Source organism: Ictidomys tridecemlineatus, chromosome 1 (assembly GCF_052094955.1).
Source record: "Ictidomys tridecemlineatus isolate mIctTri1 chromosome 1, mIctTri1.hap1, whole genome shotgun sequence".
Classification (NCBI taxonomy): domain Eukaryota; kingdom Metazoa; phylum Chordata; class Mammalia; order Rodentia; family Sciuridae; genus Ictidomys; species Ictidomys tridecemlineatus.
In genome coordinates, this window is record NC_135477.1 from 51,475,613 (window position 1) to 51,495,973 (window position 20,361).

The window sequence follows — 20,361 nt, forward strand, 5'->3', positions numbered from 1 at the left end:
CATTTCTTTTAATTTTTTTCTTTTTAATAATACAGCACTTCTGTTGTTCTATCCAGGGAATCTTTGGCTAGCTCAAGGTCACAGGATTTCTTCCTATCAGATCGTCTGGGTATTTGGCTATTGGGTAAACATTTTTTAAAATTTTATTTTTAATCTTTTAGTTGTAGATTAACACAGTACCTTTATTTTATTTATTTATGTGGTGCTGAGGGTCGAACCCAGTCCCTCTCATGTGCTAGGCAAGCGCTCTACTACTGAGCTGCAGCCCCGGCCCCAGGGTGATTGTATGGATCATGTGTCCTTCTCTAGAGCTCTAGAAGGTACATTCTCAGAGAGAGCGCCTGGAGATGTACATTTGATGAACCTTGCATTTTGAGAATTCCTGGCTTACTATTTACAGTTTGGAGATTTCTGGGCAGGGCTCTGGGTGTGTGTGAGTGTATGTGAGAGAGAATATGAATATGACACGTTCCTGAGAATCAGCAGGTAGTCTGGGAGCCATGAAATCCCTGAGTAGGGAGACCAGGGCTAGTGAGGGGTAAGGTGGTGTGTGGTTATATCCCCCTCCACACCTGCCTTTGCTCTCTCCCAGGCTCACCTACACTTCAGCCAAAGTGCCGTTGTCCTAGACCCGCCAGCAGGTGGCACCCTTTCACCACCCCAGCAGGCGTCGGGAACCTGAGCCCTGACCAGGTTGTTGGTGGGTGAGCGCCAGGTCCTCACAAGGGCATCCCCTCCCGCCAGCTCACTTCCTGTATTTACACTTCAAGATGATCCTGCAGGGATGTGATCTTACAACCCGCTTTTGGGAACAAGGGTACTTAGAAAGAGAGCATTCAGGAAGCAGTTTAATACCCGATAACTGGATCATAACTGCCTTCTTAATTAAAAAATCCACTTCTTGCTGGGCACCTTGGTGCACACCTGTTATCCTAGCAGCTCAGGAGGCTGAGGTAGCAGGATTGTGAGTTCAAAGCCAGCCTCAGCAACACAGTGAGAACTTAAGCAATTCAGCGAGACCTTATCTCTAGATAAAAATACAAAATACGGCTGGTGATGTGGCTCACTGGTAAAGTGTCCCTGGGTTCAATCCTTGGTACCCCCCAAGATAAATAAATAAGCAAAAAAAAAAAAAACTTAATTAAACACACATTGAGTACTTGCTGTGTTTGTTCTGCCCAGAGAACCTGCTTGCAGAGTGTCCAGTCTGGAGGGGGAAGCAGACCACTCTGTCTGTCTGTCTCTCACACATGCACTGAGGAGGGCGAGTAGCCAGGGCTACAGCAGGAGCAGTTTGTCTGCCTTGTTGAGTGGTGGCCTTGGCCTTGGTCGAGGCTTGTTGGCCTGCAGTTCTAGGGCAAAGGAAGGAAGCTGTCACCTGTGGGGGTGGAGGGTGTGGACCTGGGGAGTCCTCAGGGTCAGCCAGGTGGAGTAGGCCGCTTAGCCACCTGCATGTCCCTTAGCTGTCGGTGTTTTGTGGGCACAGGGGAGGGATGGGCTCCCAGGGCAGTCCCCAGACACGGGACTCCTCTCTCTGCTCCCCACTAGGGCTGAATTCTTGGCTCTGGCATCTTGCTCCCTGCCTCTCCTGGGGCTGCAGGCTGCGAGATGGCCAGGCAGGGAAGGGGACGGGGGTGTCCACTGCAGAGCCCCCTGCTGCTTTCCTGAGGGGAGAGCCCTCTCCCAGCCCTGCTCCATGTGGTACGATGTCAGGGGTCACCAGAAACCTTCTTCCTAAAATGCCATCATCTTTAGACACGATCTCTGGATTGAGGGTCCTGGGAGGCCAGGAATGACCCTCCACGTCACCTCCCCCGTGAGGGCTTTTCTGTCTTGAGGGCTCCGTATTTATTTGAAAGGCAGGCTTCGAGTCTCTGGGCGGGCCTTTCTGTGTCCTGACACTAATGAGCCTTCTTGGGCTGGATTGCTGGTGGTGGGGGCTGTCCTGTGTGGGGGGGTTCAGCAACCTCCCCAGCCACTGCCCCCACTGCTGGTTGTCTTCGTCCGTCTGTCCAGGCTGCCTAGCACAGCACCATGGATCGAGCAGCTTGTGCACAACAGAAATGTACTTCCCGTGGTTCTGGAGGCTGGGAAGTCCGGGACCGGGGTGCCAGCAGATTTGGTGTCTTGGAGAGGTTCTGTTCCAGCTGTCTTCTTGCAGGGTAATCTCACTGTGCAATGGGGGAGGGACCTCTCTGGGGTCTCTCTTCTGAGGCTGCTAGTCCTGTGTGCGAGGGTCCCTTCACGACCTACTTACGTCCCCAAGGCCCACCTCCAAAGGCTATCCTTTTATGAATTAGGTTCCAACCGATGAATTTGGGGGAGCACTGTTCTGTCTGTAGCTCTTGTAGTACCCCCTCCCCTAGTTGTGACTACGGGAGCTGTCTCCAGGCAGTACTAATTGTCCCCAGGGGGCAAAATGGCCCTGGCTGAGAGCCCTCTCTAGGAGGCCACCCTGTGAGCTGTGAGCACGGGCCTGGTGCTGGCAGCTCTGCAGGGCAGGCTTCTTGCCACGTGGAGTTTGGTGAGCTGCAGGAAGACAGCTGCTCTCTCGTAGGAAGGGCTTCCACCTAGAGGTGAGGAGTTGGGGTCCCAGACCGCGGGCTGACTCCCAGCTGATGGGCCAGGTGCCCTTCTGTAAAGCATGGGACCCCAGCCCTGGCCAGCTGCAGCTGTCTCTGTGTTAACCCTCGATGGCTTCCCCTTACAGAGTAAAGCCCAAACTGGTACCACAGAGCCTCAGGCCCATTGGGCGGGGTGGCGCAGGCCTGTAATCCCAGTGGCTCAGGAGGCTGAGGCAGGAGGACTGTAGGTTCAAAGCCAGCCTCAGCAACTTAGTGAAACTGTAAGCACCCTAGTGAGACTCTGTCTCAAAATATAAACTTAAAAAGGGCTGGGGATGTGGGCTGGGTTGTGGCTCAGTGGCAGAGCGCTTGCCTTGCACATGTGATGCACTGGGTTCGATCCTCAGCACCACATAAAACAAACAAAATAAAGATATTGTGTCCATGTATGACTAAAAAAGATTTAAAAAAAAATAAGGTCTGGGGATGTGGTTCAGTGGCTAAGCACCCCTGGGTTCAATCCCCAGTACCAAAAAAAGCCTCAGGCCTTTGCGATGCTGCTCCCTTTGTGGAGGGCTCCCCTCCCTGGGCCCCCTTCTCAAGTTCTGAGGCCCAGCCTGAAGGCTTGCTTTTTGGCCATTTCTCCCAGATCTTCCTTCTAAGTGTGCTTCATCCAGTCATGTTTCTTAATAAAGCTATAAAAATTTATGTATTTACAGGAAAGTCCATAAAACAATAGAACAGTTCATTGTTCAATAGAAGAATGCAGCGCTCCCACCGCCATCACCCAGGTGTAGACATAGACCATGAGCAGAAGCTCCTCCCACCCCCAGAGGTCGCCAGTGTGCTGTGTGATGAGCCTTCCCCTGTCCTTAGTTTTACCATGTGTGTCTGCACCTCTGTATAGTTGAGTTTGCCTTGTTTTTACGCTCCATGCACATGGATTTGTAAGGCATATAGCTCTGTCTGTTTACCGCTCAGCCTTGTGATTTTGAGAAGCCTCCGTGGGGGAACTTGTGGCCGTAGTCTGTTCTTTTGTTCACGGTTGTATAATATTTTACAGTGCGCACAAACCCCAGTAACTCAACCCATGCCACTGTATGTGGACGCGCCATGCTGCTGTGACTGTTCCTCGCGCATCCCTGGAACATGTGTGCAGTGTGCACCAGGCTCTGGGTGGTGAAGGCATCATTCAGGCTGGCCTGGGCTCTGGCTACATGTGTGGCATGGGGGGACAGGGAGAGCTGGTGCGGTCGATGCCCAGTGGGTCTGCAGAGAGTGGCCTGCGGGTTCTGTCTGTGGCTGCAGAGGCAGTCAGTAAACTCTTGGGGGGACCAGGGGGTGTGAGCCTGGCAGGATGAGCCAATGCAGAGAAAGGGACGTAGGGGACACCCGGTGTGTGTGCAGGCGTTATTCAGAGGCAAAGAGCCAGCTTGGAAAGAGAAATCAGGCGAGCTTTCAGGGAGTCGGACAGCTTCACTGACAGAGCTCGGCCCCGTGTGGCAGCCGGTGAGGCAGAGGGCAGGGCCTGGCCTGGGATGTGTGATGAGTGCCAGCTCTCCCCTGGGCACCTGGGGCGCTCCAGCTGCTTCTGGACTGGACGCCAGAGCAGCTGGTGCCTGCAAAAGTGGATGCCAAGTGCCACGTCCCCCTGTTGGGGGTATAGCGCGCACTGTTCAGGAGCGAGGAGAGGGCCGGATGGGGCTTCTGGCAAACCCTGCCCCCAGGCCTGGGCCGAGTCTTGCCTCTTTGTTCCCTGGTCACTGAGGACTCAGTGGGAGCCTGTCTGGACCCTCTGGGACAGGAGGAGCCATGGCGGGAAGGGCATCCGCTTGATGACAGCCTGTGGCTCCTGGGAGGGAGGAAGAGCAGATGGACCCTGGGATACGGAGAGAGGGTGGCTCGGCGGTGGAGCACCCGGGTTCCGTCCCAGCCAACTCAAAAGCACAAAGCAGGAGGGGGGTGAGTGGCTGAGCCCCAGCACAGCTGGCCTGTTCCTTGGGTGTCTGTCTCCTGCCAGGCCGCTGGTGCAGGTGACCTGTGGTGCCCTTACTGACTGGGTGAAGGAATTCCTGGCCCAATGGGCCCGACCCTCAGTTCTCTCTGCCTCACTCTTCTGTCTGCAGAAATTGTGCCAGGTGTGAGAACTGGCCCTATGTAGCCGTCTCCCGGGGAGCCCCATGGATGGTGACGGTCCCTTCACAGTGAGGAGGTTGAGATGCAGAGGGTGCAGTGACGTTGGAGCCTGGAGACAGGTCACTGGATGGTTGGACAGTCGCTTCGGTTGTGTGACACTTGCAGAACGGAGTGTGAGCTGGGGAGGACTGAGTCCTGCCCTCGCTGTCTTGAACGGTGTGCACACGCGACATCAGTTAAGCAGCCACACTGACGGGTTTGCATGGAAAAGTGACCTTAAAGGAAGAATTGGGGGGTAGGCTGGCAGCAGGGGACAGGAGTGGGGGCAGTCTAGGTGAAGGGTCTGTGTGGGCAGAGGCTGGGCGGCCTTGAGTGGAAGGCTCCTGTGGGGAGGGGCAGGGCTGTGACACAGGAGGGTAGAGGTGGGCACGCAGTGTCACCCTGCCTACCATAGGGCAGACCCTCAGTTGCTGGTTTGTGATGTTGCTGGTTGGTGCAGTGCACAAGGTTTGGGATCTAAAGAGGGTCTGGCTGGGCACAGTGGCATGTGGCACATGCCTGTAATCCCAGTGGCTCTGGAGGCTGAGGCAAGAGGATCACCAGTTCAAAGCCAACTTTGAACTCAGCAACTTAGTGAGGCCCTAAGCAGCTCAGTGAGACCCTGTCTCTAAATAAAATATAAAAGGGGGGGGCTGTGGCTGTGGCTCAGTGGTAGCACACTTGCCTGGCATGTGTGTGAGGCACTGAGCTTGATTCTCAGCACCCCATATAAATAAATAAAATAAAGGTCTATCAACAACTATTAAAAAAACATAAAAAGGGCTGGGAACGTGGCTCCGGGGTCGAGTGCCCCTGGGTTCAATCTCCAGTTCCAAAAGCAAAGTAAAGTAAAACAAAACAAAGAGGATCTGAGGACTGAAAACTCAGAGTCAAAATGACCTCTGAGTAACACTGAGAGCTCACATTGATTTAATACCCCTCCCACCCCACCCCCCGGGGTCCAGGCCATCCCCGCGGCCTGCCGCCCTGCATCTCCTTCCAGCCCCACAGCAGCCTTGCGATTTAATCATCCACCAGCTGTAAAATAGTCCCTCCCATTTTACAAATGAGGAAACCAAGGCACAGAAGGTCTAAGTGACTTCCCCAAGGCCACATCTACCAAGTGCCAGTGGGGAGGGGGTCAAACCCGGGCCTGAGGGCAGCGGAGGCCACTGTTTTGCTGGCTGAGAGCCAGGTGACGTGGCTGGTTTGTGACTAGCAAACCCATGTTGTAGGGAAATGTGTGTCTTCAAGCCTGGAGTCACGCACACTGAGTTCAGGAAGTTAAATGAGTGCGTGAGCCGCCTCTGCTGTCCCTGATCTGGGTGGTGGTGAGAGTCTCTGGTGGTTTCTGAGGACAGTGACGAATTGGGGCGGGTTTAGGAAGGTCACTGCAGGACATGACACAGACGGGAAGCAGCTTCGGGGAATCCAGGGAACAAATGATCTGGTGCCTTGGTGGGGTGGGGCTGTGGGCGGGGACCCAGGACAGTGGCTGCCCGTGGCCGGGGGCAGCTGGGTGGCTGTCTGCTCCTGCAGTCTGAAACCTGGTCATGTTTCACCGGAATAGAGACCCCTGGGCCATCTGGGGTGGATAGGAGGATTCCAATGAGCTGGGGCCCCCAGGGGACACCAGTGAAGCGCATAGCAGGGGACTGTCAGATGGCACCGTGTGCTGGAGCCAGAGATTCTGCAAAAGAGCCCCTGCCCACAGTGGCCCGCCCCAGGTGTCTCTGGCACTTGGAGCAGCGTGTTGGAGGGGGGAAGCACAACAACATTGTTTGAAATTGCATGGGTAATTATGCAGCTTGAAAAAGTGTGTGTTGGCAGAATAAAGATGCACCACCACAGGGAGACCGCCAAGTAGATAATTCTGTCGCATTAAAAGCTTGCATGGCTCAAGTGTGAAGGCTCTCGCCTTGGGGAGGTGGTTTAACAAGGCCAAGGAGTTTATTAAAACCGAAATACTGACAGAAATGTAAACATGGCTCTGATGAGGTGGCCGGGGACAGAAGTGCATGCTGGGGGCGGACTAGCAAAGCCAGTCATTCTGGCATCGGGCCCCAGCACACCCTGAGCTGCGGGTGTGGTCACACATACAGGATGAGCAATCTGTCATCTGCTGCAGAGGTTAGGGGATTGCGATTGCTTCTCAGGGACAGGTGCAGCCCAGGATCAGTCGCCTCCTGATGAGGGGGAAGTTAAGATCCTTTTAATTGGCAGCTGCTTGGTCTTGGATGACTGCGTTTTGCTAAGATGCGCATTTTGTCATGTTCCGATTTATCCCCAAGGTTCCTTGTTTTGTCAAGTTCTTTCAGGCAAACATTCATTCACTGAGGGCCACCGCTGTGCCTGTCTCTGCACCGCCCTGCCACCAGGAGGAGGACAGGATGGGCGAGCGAGTGAGCGAGGAGGGAGGGAGCTAGCTAGGGCGCGGGCAGGTGTCCCATCAGGCTGTGGTGCTGTTACTTTGTCTGAATCATCCTCTCCTCGCATCTTGCCATGCCCTGCGCTAAATGTCGCTCCCTCTCCAAAAGCCCTCCCTGGCCACCCTGGTAAGGTTTGTCCCATCTCCACCCCTGTGACCTGCTGTCCCATGATACCATTTGGTTTCCCGGGGGCAGTGGTCACCGCACAGCCTTCTCCCGGCTACCCGTCCCTGTTCACTGCTCTTCTTCGTGGCTGAGCATGCGCTCCTGGCGGGCCGGGCTCTGACTTGCTCATGGTCCTTCCTTGGACAGTGCCTATATTCGTCAGGCAAATGATTCCACCTGATTTCCCCAGCAGCCCTGGGGAGGTGGGATTTTGGCATCATTCAGAGAAGGGGAGCTTGAGCTCTGTGATTGGCAGGGGTTGCCTAGACTCTCACAGCCGGCAAATCTTGTGCTGGATTTGAACTTGAGTTTCACACTCTCTTAAATATGCAACTCATCTCAGTGGGACCTGATTTCTGCCCCCAGGAGTTCTCTGTCCTGCCAGGAAAAGCAGGACAAATGCATTTATAATTGTCACGTTCATTCAGTGGAGGAAAAAACAAAACAAAAACCCTCACATAAGCGACAACAGGACAGGGCCCTCACAGAGCCAGCGAAAATGCCACTAGAGGTTCAGTTACCTTCACCAGGCATTTCACAGGTAGGGAGTGTGAGGCCCTGACAGTGACCTGTCCAGTGACCTGATGAATGAAGGGTAGCAGCAGATTAGAATCTGGATTCCTCAAGAGGAAAGCAAGCTCCACCTTTTTACTTGCTGTGTGACTTTGAGCAAACTCTTAACCTCTCTGAGCCTTAATTTCCTTATCTGCAAAAGGGGATTGATTATAACTCTCTTCCTCGGAAGTGGTTGCCAGGACTACATAAAGTGACAGTGTTACCTGCTTTTATTCTTGAAGATGACCTCAGGGCCACTCCAAGGTCTGGGGTGGCCACGCTGTTGGCATGAGGGTGGCTGCTGTTCTGATTCCCTTTTGTGTTTGCCGTGAGTCGTTGATTAAATTAAAATAACCTAATGTCAAATTGGTGCGTCGTTTGATTTTGCACTGGGCATGGAATTAACTTTTGTTTTAAATTAAATGTTGGGTGGTTTTGTCTTCAAATTGTCATCCGGCTTGCCAGGAAGGACAGGATATTTTTGGAAAGTTCTGGATCCCATGCTCACAACCTGTGGTTGTCCCCTTGTCCTGAGATGTCGAGACTAAGTGCCCTGCCAGGTGGCCTCGTCCCCAGGGTGGGACGGGCCCAAGGCACCTCTGCTGTGAATTCCCAAGCCGAGGCGGGATCTTCGCGCCTTGTAGCGGTGTTTCCTGTGGACTGTCTGCGGGCACCTTGCCAAGCACCAGGCAGACTTTTCATTTCGTGCTCACAACAGCCTTGTCGTGGGATCGGCGTGTCCTCGTTTTTGTTTTAGTCCTGCTCGTGTAACACAAAACTCCCATTTTAAAGTCCGTTTTAGAATAGTCACAAGATTGCCGAGCATCACCACTGTCTCCTTCTGGTCCGTTTCGTCCCCCCAAGGAAACCCTTCGCCCACGGCCATCATTCCCCATCCCCCTGGGCCCTGGCCACCCTTCCTGTCTCCTCTCCTCTTCTGGACGTTTCATGGAAATGGAATCAGCCGGTATTGGACTTTTTGTGACCTGCTTCTCTCCCTGGACTCAGGGTTTCGATTTTGTCCCCTGTGTGAGGTGAGGATGGCACTCGTGCTCTGGGGAAGCGGTATGCCATTGAAGGGGCACACATTGAAGGTGTTACGGTCTGGATATGAGGTGTCCCCCACGAAGGTTCCTGCATGGGGCAAGAGAAAAGAACTGGGTTTCAGCCCGGCGCGGTGGCGCCTGTCATCCTAGTGGCTTGGGAGGCTGAGGCAGGAGGATCCCAAGTTCAAAGCCAGCCTCAGTAATTTAGCAAGGCCCTAAGCCAATGGGTGAGATTCTGTCTGTAAATAAAGTACATAAAAGGGCTGGGGACGGGCTCCGCGGTTAAGCGCCCCTGCCTGGGTTCACTCCCTGTACGGCGCCTGAATCTGCACCTTAGCAGGAGACCCGCGTCACGGTTCCGGAGGTGCCCACGGAGGGTGGCGTTCACCCCGGCTGCAGGTCAGAGTCACCTGGGGGAGCTTGGAAAACCCGTGATTCCCAAGATCCAGACCCTGCTAACTGAGTCCCCTGCTGTGGGAGGGACACTGTGGCATCAGGGTCCAGCTGCCGCAGTCTTTCCAGTGCCTGGCCGTGTCACAATGGCAGCCACCGGGATCTTGAGACGGTGGGCTACAGCCCGGCCTGTGATGGAGCTGTGGGCCGAGGGCCATCGGTGACAAAGCCAGGACCCCAACAGTCCTCACCAGCTCTTTCAAGTCTCAGTCCGTCCTTGGCTCAGCTCCGTGGTGACCGCGGGGTGCCAGCGCTCATAGGACCCCACCCTGAAGCATGAGGACCGGTCTGCTCCGTCTGCTGGCTGGAAACCCACGAGCCCTTGTTCTTTTGCCAGCAGCAAACCATCCCAGGAGAGTTGCACACCCCAGGAAGCCGGGTAGACGGTGGTTAGGGGCACACCCTGAGGCCCAGCTCTGCCTCACACTAGCCAAGGCCAGCCGCTCTGTGTCTGTGTCACTAGAGAAAACAGGAATGGTGACGATCCATCTCCTGGGGTGATAAGGAGTCGATGAGCGCTGGGACTAGCGGACAGGAAGCCCCTTGGAAACGTTCCTTATTATTTCATTGGGTGACCCTGGATGAGTCATGTTGAGCAACTTGTGTCATTTTTCTGTAGCTCAGTTTCATTGTCTGTTAAATAGGGACGAGCCTGGTGGTGATCTCATGGAGTGATTTCAGGGAGTCAAGGAAATAACAGGTCCGAAGCAGTGTGGTTTCCGGCCCCCTGGCCCCCAGCTGCCATCCGTGGGCAGGGGCAGCGGTTAATGTTGAGCTGAGGTGAGCACAGGAGGAGCCTCTGCTAGCTGAGCTGGGCAGGTCCTGCTTCTCAAGTGGAGCATCTGGAAGGATCCGATTGAAGGTTCTGGGATGATGATTATTATTTTTTTGTACCAGGGATTGAACCCAGGGGTGCTTAACCCCTGAGCCCCCTCCCCAGTCCTTTTATATTTTATTTAGAGACAGGGTCTCGCCGAGTTGCTTAGGGCCTGGATAAGTGGCTGAGGCTGGCTTTGAACCTGCGATCCTCCTGCCTCAGCCTCCTGAGCCACTGGGATGACAGGTGTGCACCCCCGTGCCCTGCTCTGGAATGTTTTTGCCTGTAGAAGTTTATGTGTTGTGTGGGCGCCAGCAGCTGGGGCTGGGGAGACAGGGGTTGTTTAATAAGGGTAGAGGTTCATTTTTGCCAGATGCAAAAGTTTTGGAGATTGATATTACAAGGATGCTTAAAAACGGTAAGGGAGTAATTTTTTAAAGAGATGGAGATGTAATTTGTTTTTAGAGCAGTTTCAGATTCCTAGCAAAACCGAAGGTGCCGAGTTCCTATACCCCCACCTCCACGTCACAGCTTCCCTGCCATCAACACTGGCCTTGATGAGCCTACCTGGACACATCCCTGCCACCCAGAGGCCGTGGTTTACATCCAGGTCACTGTGCTGTTGTACATTCCGTGGGTTTGGGAGAATGTGTAGTGACACGTGTCCACCATGTTAGCATGATAGAGTATTTTCACTGCCCCCCAAACTCTGTGCTCTGCCTATTCATCCCTCTGTCCCCCACCCTGGAAAGCCTGATAGGATTCTAAATCTTTGTTATGTGTATTTTATCACAGATGAAAAGAAAGTTTGGCTGGTCGTGGTGGCTCAAGCCTGTAATCCCAGCAACTGGGGAGGCTTAGGGAGGAGGATCGAAAGTTTGAGGCCAGCCTCAGCAACTTAGTGAGATCCTGTCTCAAAATAAAAAGTAAAAAGGGCTGAAGACGGGGATCAGTGGCTAAGCACTCCTGGGATCAATTCCTGATACAAAAACAAACAAAGATAAAAATTGACAATGTCCTCCATGCTCAAGGGCGTAAAGGATTGCCGTGGGGGGGTGCAGATACACCATGTGGGGTGGGGAGGGTGGCAAGATGGTGATGGTGGCGGGGTGGCTGCTCTGGTTTGAATATGGTTGAAGTGTCTCCCCCAAAGGTTCGAGTGTCGAAGGCTTGACCCCCAGGGTGGCAGTGGGAGGTGGTGGGACCCTTAAGAGCTGGGTCAGTGGGAGGTCGTTGGGTCACTGGTGGCGAGCCCGGGAAGGGGTTGCGTTCTCGTGGGGCCCTGGACCAGCTCCAGCAGGAGGGTGGTTCCTCTCCCCTTGCCGCGTTACCAGCCCCAGGCGCACTCCTGCTGTCCTCATGCCTCCACCGTGAGGGCCTCCCGGCACCAGAGCCCTCAGTCTCCGCTTGCAGGCTGATGAACTTCTTTGCTTTATACCAAGGACCAGCATTAGAGAGTTCATTACAGTCACAGCAACTTGACGCAGACCGGGACAGTTATCAACGTAGTTTATGAAGAGTCTCTGACAGCTCGAGCCATTCTGTGGAGGGCCGTGGCGCCCTGTCTGCAGTGTTGGAGGGGGGCTCTTTGCCCTCCAGTGGAGACGGGGAATCTCAGGTCTCAGATTGCAGGCTTCATCATTCAGTATTTCTCAGGTTTGCCCATTGTTGAGAATCATCTGGGGATACATGTTAACAAATTCCTTGGCACGTCCCCAAAGCACCCGCTGAATCTCTGGGGGAGAAGGAGAAGGCAAGAACCAGCTTCTCTAGAGGAATTTTTTTGTTGTTGTTTTTTCGGTACTGGAGATTGAACCAGGGCACCGTACTGTGGAGCCACATGCCCATCCCTTTTTTATATTTTATTTGGAGACAGGATCTCCCTGAGTTGCCTAGGGCCTTGCTAAGTTTCCGAGGCTGGCTTTGAACTCACGATCCTCCTGCCTCAACCTCCCAAGCTGCTGGGATTTCAGGCGTGCACCACTGTGCCCGGCTCCATAGGGTTTTTCCTGGGAGTTTGGGAAACTTGGGCTCAGTGCTCTCTAGTCTCCTCCTAAGCCTAAGATCACATGCGGAAAGATGTCTTATGGATGTGGCCGCGCTGGCCAGTTTCTTCCTGTAACCCTGACAGCTTTCTTTTCTTGTCCATGCCACAAGCCCATCTGAGCCCTGTGTCTTGTTGGCTGGGGCCCCGTGACCCTCTCTGCCCCTGTGTTGGGTCCTGCCACCAGGCCCACCTCCCAGGGGGACTGGCAGGGGTCAGAGCTTGTTTGTCTGAGTCAGGCGCGAGCTCGGCCCCAGTGGTGCTCGCTGCCCGAGTCGCGCTCGCTCCGGCTGGGTTCTGCCCGATCCTTTTCATCAGGCATTCATTAGGATTAATGAGGTAGCCATTCATAAAAGACCCCTGCGTTTTGAATAAGAGGCTTCTTCAGGAACGCAGAGGATGTTCTAACGGGCGGTTGGGGCACGCCGTGTGGCCCTCTTGCGATGATGGTAATTATGGTATAATGATGCCCTGTGCCTTCTCCAGGCGTCTCTCCGCTCTGGGCTGCAGCCCGGCACCAGCAGCTGGAGGTGCTGGGGACAGATGCTGGAGTCCAGCTGCCAGCCGGTGTTGGTGGCAGAGCCCCCGTTTGTTCCCCTCCCCACTCTCCTGCCCCTGCTGGGGTCTGTGGATGTGCACCCCAGGTTGCACCCCGCCGTTCTGGTGCCAGGGGCCTTCCTCCCTGCGCTCCGGAGATCGTGGAAGGAAGGGGCGGGCAGGAAGGTAAGAAGCCCCCAGGAGAAAGTCCTGGGCGCCCCCAGGTTGCCGCCTCTCTCCTCTGTCGAAATCTGTCATCCGTCAGTCTGAATTTAGGGTGACCCAACGTCCCTATTTGCCTAGGCCAGGGGAGGGCTTCCCCAGGAGGTGGGGCTCTCAGCGCTTAAATTAGGGGAGCCCTGAGCAAACTACCCTGCTGGTCACCCGACTTGACCCTTTGGTCAGGAATCTTTGCATTTCGATTTTTTCTTTGGTGTCCTCCTGGCAAAATGGCCTTGGACAGTTCGCCTGTCAACGGGGGCTTCATTTCCTTCCGTGAGGTTAACTCGCAGGTTGGGGGAATTAAATGAGTTACTACAGAAGCAGTGCCTGGCGCCTTGTAAGTGGTGCTGTTGGCTGTGTTTGAGTCCAGTGGGACCTTCGAGGTCACAGTGGCTTTGAGTCCTTACTACTCTTTCTCTCCCCAATCTGGAGATGGGGCCCACTTTGTGACTCTTCAGTGGTGTGTGAGGCCAGCAGGTGTCATTCTGCAGTTTTTATCCCGGTCCAATCAGGGTCCCTGGCTTTCTCTCACGAGCTCCTTTTCTGTTTCTCTTGTTGATAGGGAACTGGCTGCCCTCAATTTTCCTTGAATTTGCCAGATTGCTTTTTTCCAATGAAAGTTCCTGTCCAGGTGACCAGCACCCCAATAAGGCAAGTTCCTGCCCAGGAGGTGTGAGCCAGCTGGGAAAATAAAAAGTCTGAAACAATCAGTAAGAAATACAGACAGAGCCAGAGATCAGATATAAAAAGAGCAGCGCCTGGCGGGCCTCCCAGTCCTGATAGGAGCTGGAACTAACCAACCCAAACAGGACCCCATTCCCCAATTTAAGGGGAGCACATCAAAGGCAGGGATAAGGGCTCAGCGGGAGGAGTCTTGTTTGGTGCTTGCAGTAAACAGGTTAATGGGGTGTGACTTGGCAAAACGCCTTTCGCCTTTCTCCCCGTAAGCTGTGTGGCTTACCCTGCAGGTCATTCCTGTCCTTGGAACTATGCTAGCGGCTTGGGAGGCTGAAGCAGTAGATTGCAAATTCAAAGCCAGCCTCAGAAACTTAGCGAGACCCTAAGCAACTCAGTGAGACCCTGTCTCTATGAAATATAAAAAAGGGCTGGGGATGTGGCTCAGTGGTTAAGCGTCCCTGGGTTCAATCCCTGGTAACTAACTAACTAACTAACTAACTAACTAAATAAATAAATAAAGAAGGAAGAAAAATAGAGACACCAGCAGGATTGTCCACTGGGAGAGTAAAAATGATTAATTAACTATACATATAATTAGTCTCATTACTGAAATCATTGCAAATTAAAGAAAGGGATGTCATTTTCCTGATTATAATAGCAGAGGTCGTTTTTTTTTTTTCCCTCCCTAATGGTCTTATTACTTGTTGAGCAGGCTGTATGTAAATTGGCATAAATATTCTAAGAAGCTGTTTGGGTGGGAGCAGCAGTGTCATCACACACACCAGAAGCAACAGCAAGGGGCTATATATTTGTTTACTAATTATGTTTTTACCTTGTGAATTTCTTATGTCCTTTTTATATCTTGATCAGTTTTCTTTATTCAATTACTTCAAGCATTTTCAACAATAAAAGGAACTCATATACCCTATTTACACATCCTTTTTCACCATCTGTTGCTCACTTTTTTGTTTGAAGTGGTCTCTCTCTGTTGTCATGGCTGGCCTCAAACTCTTGGGCTCCAGAGATCCTCCTGCCTTGGCCTCCAGAGTAGCTAGGACTCCAGGTATGCACCACTGCACCTGGCTTACCTTATGTTTTTAGGTGTCCTAGGGTTTTATTTGTTTATTTTTTAATGCAGTTTATTTCTTACTTAGTTTCTTTGCAGTTTTTTTTATGGCTCCTGAGTTTGGAAAGTCATTGTCACATATTTGAGTCTATGTACTTCTGATTATTTAAAAAATATATTTTTTAGTTATCATTGGACCTTTGTTTTATTTATTGATATGTGGTGCTAAGGATTGAACCCAGAGCTTCACACATGCTAGGCAAGAGCTCTGCCACTGAGCCACAGCCCCAGCCCACTTTTGATTATTTTTGGTTGGATTTTTAAAAATACTTCACAGTGTAACTCTACGTAGGCTTTCTTTCTTTCTTTCTTTCTTTCTTTCTTTCTTTCTTTCTTTCTTTTCTTTAATACTTTTTAGTTGTCAATGGACCTTTATTTAATTAATTTATTTATATGTGGTGCTGAGAATCGAACCCAGGGCCTTATACACACTAGGTGAGCGCTCTACCACTGAGCTCTACCTAGGATTTCTTTTGATTGTTAGACTGAGTTTCTCTCTCTTATTTTTTTGTTCTTCAAAAACTGTTAAGTGGTTATTCTGACATAGTTTAATGAATCCTTACCTTCCCCAAGTTATTTGTGAGGCTTCCTTTAACATTTTTCCTTTACATTTTGAGACAGGGTCTTTCTTGTTAAGTTGCTTAGAGCCTCGCTGAGTTGCTGAGGCTGGCTTTGAACTTGCAATCCTCCTGCCTCAGCCCCTGAGCTGCTGGGATTACACGGGTGTGCTGTGTCTGGTGTACAAATGCATTTTTAAAAGTATCTTCGTGGCTTTTTCTCTTTTTCTTCATATTGGTTGGTTGTATTTCCCACGATGATCGTCTCTCTGTACTTTATGCAGTTGTTGTCTGAAATTGGATCTTTTAAGACTTTATTGCCAACGTATAGGAGTATCATTGTCTTTCCTGTCTATTTTGATTGGCAGCTTTGCTGGGCTCTCTTTAGTTCAGGTAGTTTTTCAAGTGACGGCTTTGCACTTCTGATACGGTCCTGCGGTCACTTCATGGGCACATCGTGACCATCTTGTCTGCTCTCGTGTCTGTGCCTTCTGCTCATTGGCCAGAATGTTCGAGGCCGTCTTCAGGGATACTGGTGGTGGACGGCCTCCTTATTTTTATAGGGAAGCTTCTGCCTTCCCTTGTGTTGCTTCTGGTGAGTGTGATGACACCCGCTGCTCCCACCCAAAAGCACAATAAAAACTCCTTTCTGGCCCTTTGTACGCCTGACACCAAGCGCAAGCGGGTTTATTGTTTGAGAGTGTCCCTCTCTAGAATCCCCAGCCTGCCCCAAACTCTGGGCCTGTGGTGCCCGTCTGCTGCCAGCCGGCCCTGATCCCTCTTCTGAAGTCTGACCTTTGGAGACGTGCCCTTCCCTGGAAGGACGTGGTGCTCTTTTCTGCCCGCCCCACTTCCCGACATAAGAGCCGGTGCCTGGCGCTGGACAGCTGCGGGCTGAGGTGCCCTGGACCCGCGGAGGCTTCTCAACGTGTTGTCCAGAAGGGGAGGCTGGGAATCCTCGGCCATCTGAACTGTCGCCCTTTCCCAGCTGTGCCAGCTGTCCTCTTTCCCTCTCACACTGTGTCAGCCAGGTCACTAGCGCCCCTGCTCTGCTCCAACCTGCGGGGCTTCTGGCACCGCGCACTGGCGTCCTCCCAGACCAGGGGGAAAACAGATGCAAGATCAAGTTTAGGGGCTGGGGATGTGGCTCAAGCAGTAGTGCGCTCGCCTGGCATGTGGGGGACACTGGGTTTGATCCTCAGCACCACATAAAAAAAAAATAAAGATGTTTTGTCCACCGAACACTGAAAAATAATATATTTTTTTTAAAAAAAAACTATCAAGTTTAGTGCCCCTGCACGGTGAGGGGGTCTCGTTTGCATTGAGGCTCAGGGGCTGGAGCAGTGCTGAGGGGGCAGAGAAGGCTCCCGGAGGAGCTGACCTTGAACAGGGACTTGGAGCCAGAGGAGAAGTTCCTGGGGCAGGAGGGTGAGGGCTTCAACTGGGATTTCCACATACTTATTTATTGTGGCTATTAGGAGTAGGACCTTTAAAATTGTATTTCATTGCTAGCAATGGGAATATTACCGAATTTTGCATATTTGCTTTGGAATAATCTGCAAAGGCCCAGAGGCCTGAGAGAGTCTGGCATCTTTGGGGGGAAAGTCAAGAATTGTCGAGTGAGAGGGACAGTGCCGTCAGTGGGTGAGGGGTCTGGGGCCTAGGGCTAGGGAGCAACATGGGTGCCCTGGAGGGCTTCTGAAAGAGGTGGGGCGAGAGCTGGCCTGGAAGCATAGAGAGGATTTGGATAAAGGGGGAGGGCTGGGAGGAGAGGGACGACATGGCGATGTACCTGCTAGGCACTTTATCATTTGATTGCATTTACTCTTCCCAGTGGCCTTGCCAGGCAGATGATGATATCCCCATTTTACAGATGAGGAAACTGAGGCTCAGGGAATTGAAGTGACTTGTAGGAACTGGACAGCCTAATTTGTAAACCTCTATGCTGTTGGGGCCCCCCCTACTGCTATATGTATGTATGCATATATATGTGTGTATATATATATAATATATTTATTGGCTTTATTGAGATGTAATTCATGTACTATGTAATTCCTGCCTTTAAAGGGTACCAATTTTTAAAAATATTTTTAGTTGTAGATGGACACAGTAACTTTATTTTTTATGTGGTCCTTAGGATGGAACCCAGCGCCTCACACATGCTAGGCAAGTGCTCCACCACTGAGCCCCAGCCCCAGCCCCCTAACCTACTTTCTGTCCACAGATTTGCCTGCTCTGGACATCCAGTGTGAATGGAAGCATATAGCATATGGGCTTTGTGATGGACTTCTGGGGCATGGCGTGTTTCCCGTGGTCTGGTCCCATTACAGCGTGCCTGGTGCTTCATGTCTTCGTTGCTGAATAATATTCCTTAACGAGGCTCGATCCCGTTTTGTTGGTCTGTTCTGCAGTTGATGGTCCTTGGGTCATTTTCACTTCTAGGCTCCTGTGCATGGTGCTGGTGTGAGCACCTGTGTGTAGTGTGGCGTGGCCATGTGTCCTTGTTTCTCTTGATATGTAGGAGCGTGTTTAACACCAGGGAGCTGCCGGGCTGTCCTGGGGGGCAGCTTCCCTCTTGCGACTTACCCGAGACTTGAATGCAGCGGGATGGGACTGGAAGGTCAGGCCGCGGAGCCTGTGTGCATTTCATGTTGTCAAACAGCTGGCTGAAGTGGTCTAAAGACGCTGCTGAGTCTGATGATTCCAAAGGAACTCGGTCCTTCAGGGTTTGAAGGACGCGGCTATGAATGCCGATTATCGTTGTGCCAGCAGGTCCGGCCTTGGGTGTGTTGCAGCTAGTAGGCTGTGTGGTAGAGGAGGTGCGCAGCTAAATCCTGAGGTTCAGTCTGCGAAGGAGGGACAGGTGTGAGTTAATGCTGATGAGGGGACTCCTGGAGAGGGAGGGCGGGGTCTGGAGCCCATCCCTGGAGAGACAGGCCGGAGGTGCGGAGGCTGGGCAGGAAGATGGGCTTGGGGTCCGTGTGGGTCTGGGGCACGTTCCTGGGCAGCCAGGTGGGTGACTGTCGTCTCTCTCCTCTGGCTGCAGACCTGGCCGAGTGCAAGCTGGTTTCCTTCCCCATCGGCATCTACAAGGTCCTGCGGAATGTCTCCGACCAGATCCACCTCATCACCCTGGCTGACAACGAGCTCAAGTCCCTCACCAGCAAGTTCATGACCACGTTCAGTCAGCTCCGAGGTAGGCCGCAGTCAGCCCAGCAGGAGGGCGTGGCCAGCCATCTTCCTTTAGACTGACCCTGTGTGAGTGATGCCTCCAGAGCCAGTCCCCAGGCATGAATCACCCACGAAGTCCTTTCTGGGTCCTCCCTGCAGCCTAGAAATCTCCAGGGCGGCTTCTGTGTCTTGCTGGCCAGGTCTGCTGTTCTGAGCAGGCCCACGGGACATTTGCTCTGAGGCACAGGAAGCGTGAATCCTCGAACAAGCTCCTTGCTCTCCTGAGCTGCTTCCTGGGTTCAGGAGTGACGAGGGCCAGGCCAGCTGGCACATGTCTCTGAGCATTTCCTCTGAACACGCAGAACAGTCAGCCAGGGCCCCTGGCGGGAGCTTGGCAGGACGGGCATTGGGATTTCTTTTGAAACGGCTCCTCTGGGTGGATGAGCAGTGAGCACCAGCTCCTGTGGCCCTCCTCCCGTCTCTAGACGACAGTCCCTCCATCCTCTGTCACCTGTGGAGTGGAGCCGCAGCCTGGGTGCTTGTGTGCTGTGAACTGTTGGGCGGGAGAAGTGCCAGAGGTGGTCCTGGAGTTCCCCATTGAGGGGTGCGGAGAGGGTCTGAGACCTGTTGAGAGAAATGAGTACCACAGAATGCCGGTGCTGCCTCAACCGCTGGAGCAAGCAGGTCTCAGCCAGGCGAGCCGGGCCAGCTTCTTGGGGAGGCGTGGGCCCGGGGCAGAGCCCAGAAGGGAGAGGGAGGCACGGACCGGCAGACATGGCTCAGCCAGGGGAGGGGCTTATGCAGGGACTCCAGCAGGAGCCAGGCAGGACCTGGAGAGGCCACGGGCCAGGTGCACACAGAGGGGCCAGGAGGAGGGCTTCGCCTGGGTCCTCACTTCCGAGGGACGCTCCCAGAGCTCATTGCTACAGCACCTGTGACCCGGGCGGGGCGGGCCCTGGCAAGGCTCGCTGCCCAGAGACGCCCACAGGTGCTGTCGCCTGGCCTGGCTCCCTCCTTTCTCTTCCTGTAGCTGATGCCTTACAAAGGAGAGATGGGGCTGCAGAGCCAGCCAGCTCCCCAAAACGGTAGTTCACATTCCTGGTGGGATTAGAATCACAGGAGGAGCTTTTCTGTTAATACTGTCATCTATTTTCCCTCTCTTTTTTGGTACTGAGGATTGAACCCAGGTTCGCTTTATCACTGAGCCACATCCCCAGCCCTTTTTATTTTATATTTTGAGACAGGGTCTGGCTTAGTTGCTGAGGCTGGCCTCAAACTTTTTATCCTCCTGCCTCAGCCTCCTGAGCCACTGGGATTATAGGTGTGAGCCACCACACCTGGCACATTGTTTTCTCGATCAGGTGAATCAGAATATCTGTGTGGGCCTGGGCCGAGGCATTCACTAGTACATTCATTAGTACCTGCACCAGCCAATCTAAAGTGCTGTCAGTCATAATTAAGGGTTATAAACACAAATACCTAAGAGGTTAGCATTTATTGAGTGACTTGGATTGGGCATGTGGCAATAAAGAATGGTGGGGACTATGGCAAACTAGTCTATGCTCTGTTCAGCATCAGCCAGGGGCGTCATGAGAGGAAAGGGGGTGGCATTGCCCACACTTCTGCTTATTTAATGAAGCAGGAAATGAGGATTTTATGTGAATTTTCCTAAGTTTTGCATAAAATGAAATCCAATAAAACATATTTGCAAGTCAGATTTATCCCACAGGCCACCAGTTGAAAGATTTCCTGTACTGTATCAGCGTGGCCTCTCTCGTCGCACTTCATGGATGGAGAAAGGAGTCAGGGAGGGAGGGCCTGT

At 52.8% G+C, this 20,361-nt stretch overlaps 1 protein-coding gene across 5 annotated transcripts in view; it reads left to right on the forward strand.

The window, feature by feature from the left end:
• The window catches only part of Lrrc20 (leucine rich repeat containing 20), a 69,323-nt gene that overhangs the window by 13,086 nt on the left and 35,876 nt on the right, over nt 1-20,361 (forward strand). For 4 of the 5 annotated variants that reach the window (XM_040272447.2, XM_005325947.5, XM_040272449.2 and 1 more), the window contains one exon: nt 18,415-18,564. In XM_040272447.2, coding sequence (XP_040128381.2) covers nt 18,415-18,564 — 150 coding nt within the window. Of the gene's footprint in view, nt 1-5,957; nt 6,032-18,414; nt 18,565-20,361 lie in introns of those variants that run through there. The other variant, XM_078040971.1, reaches the window with a different exon arrangement.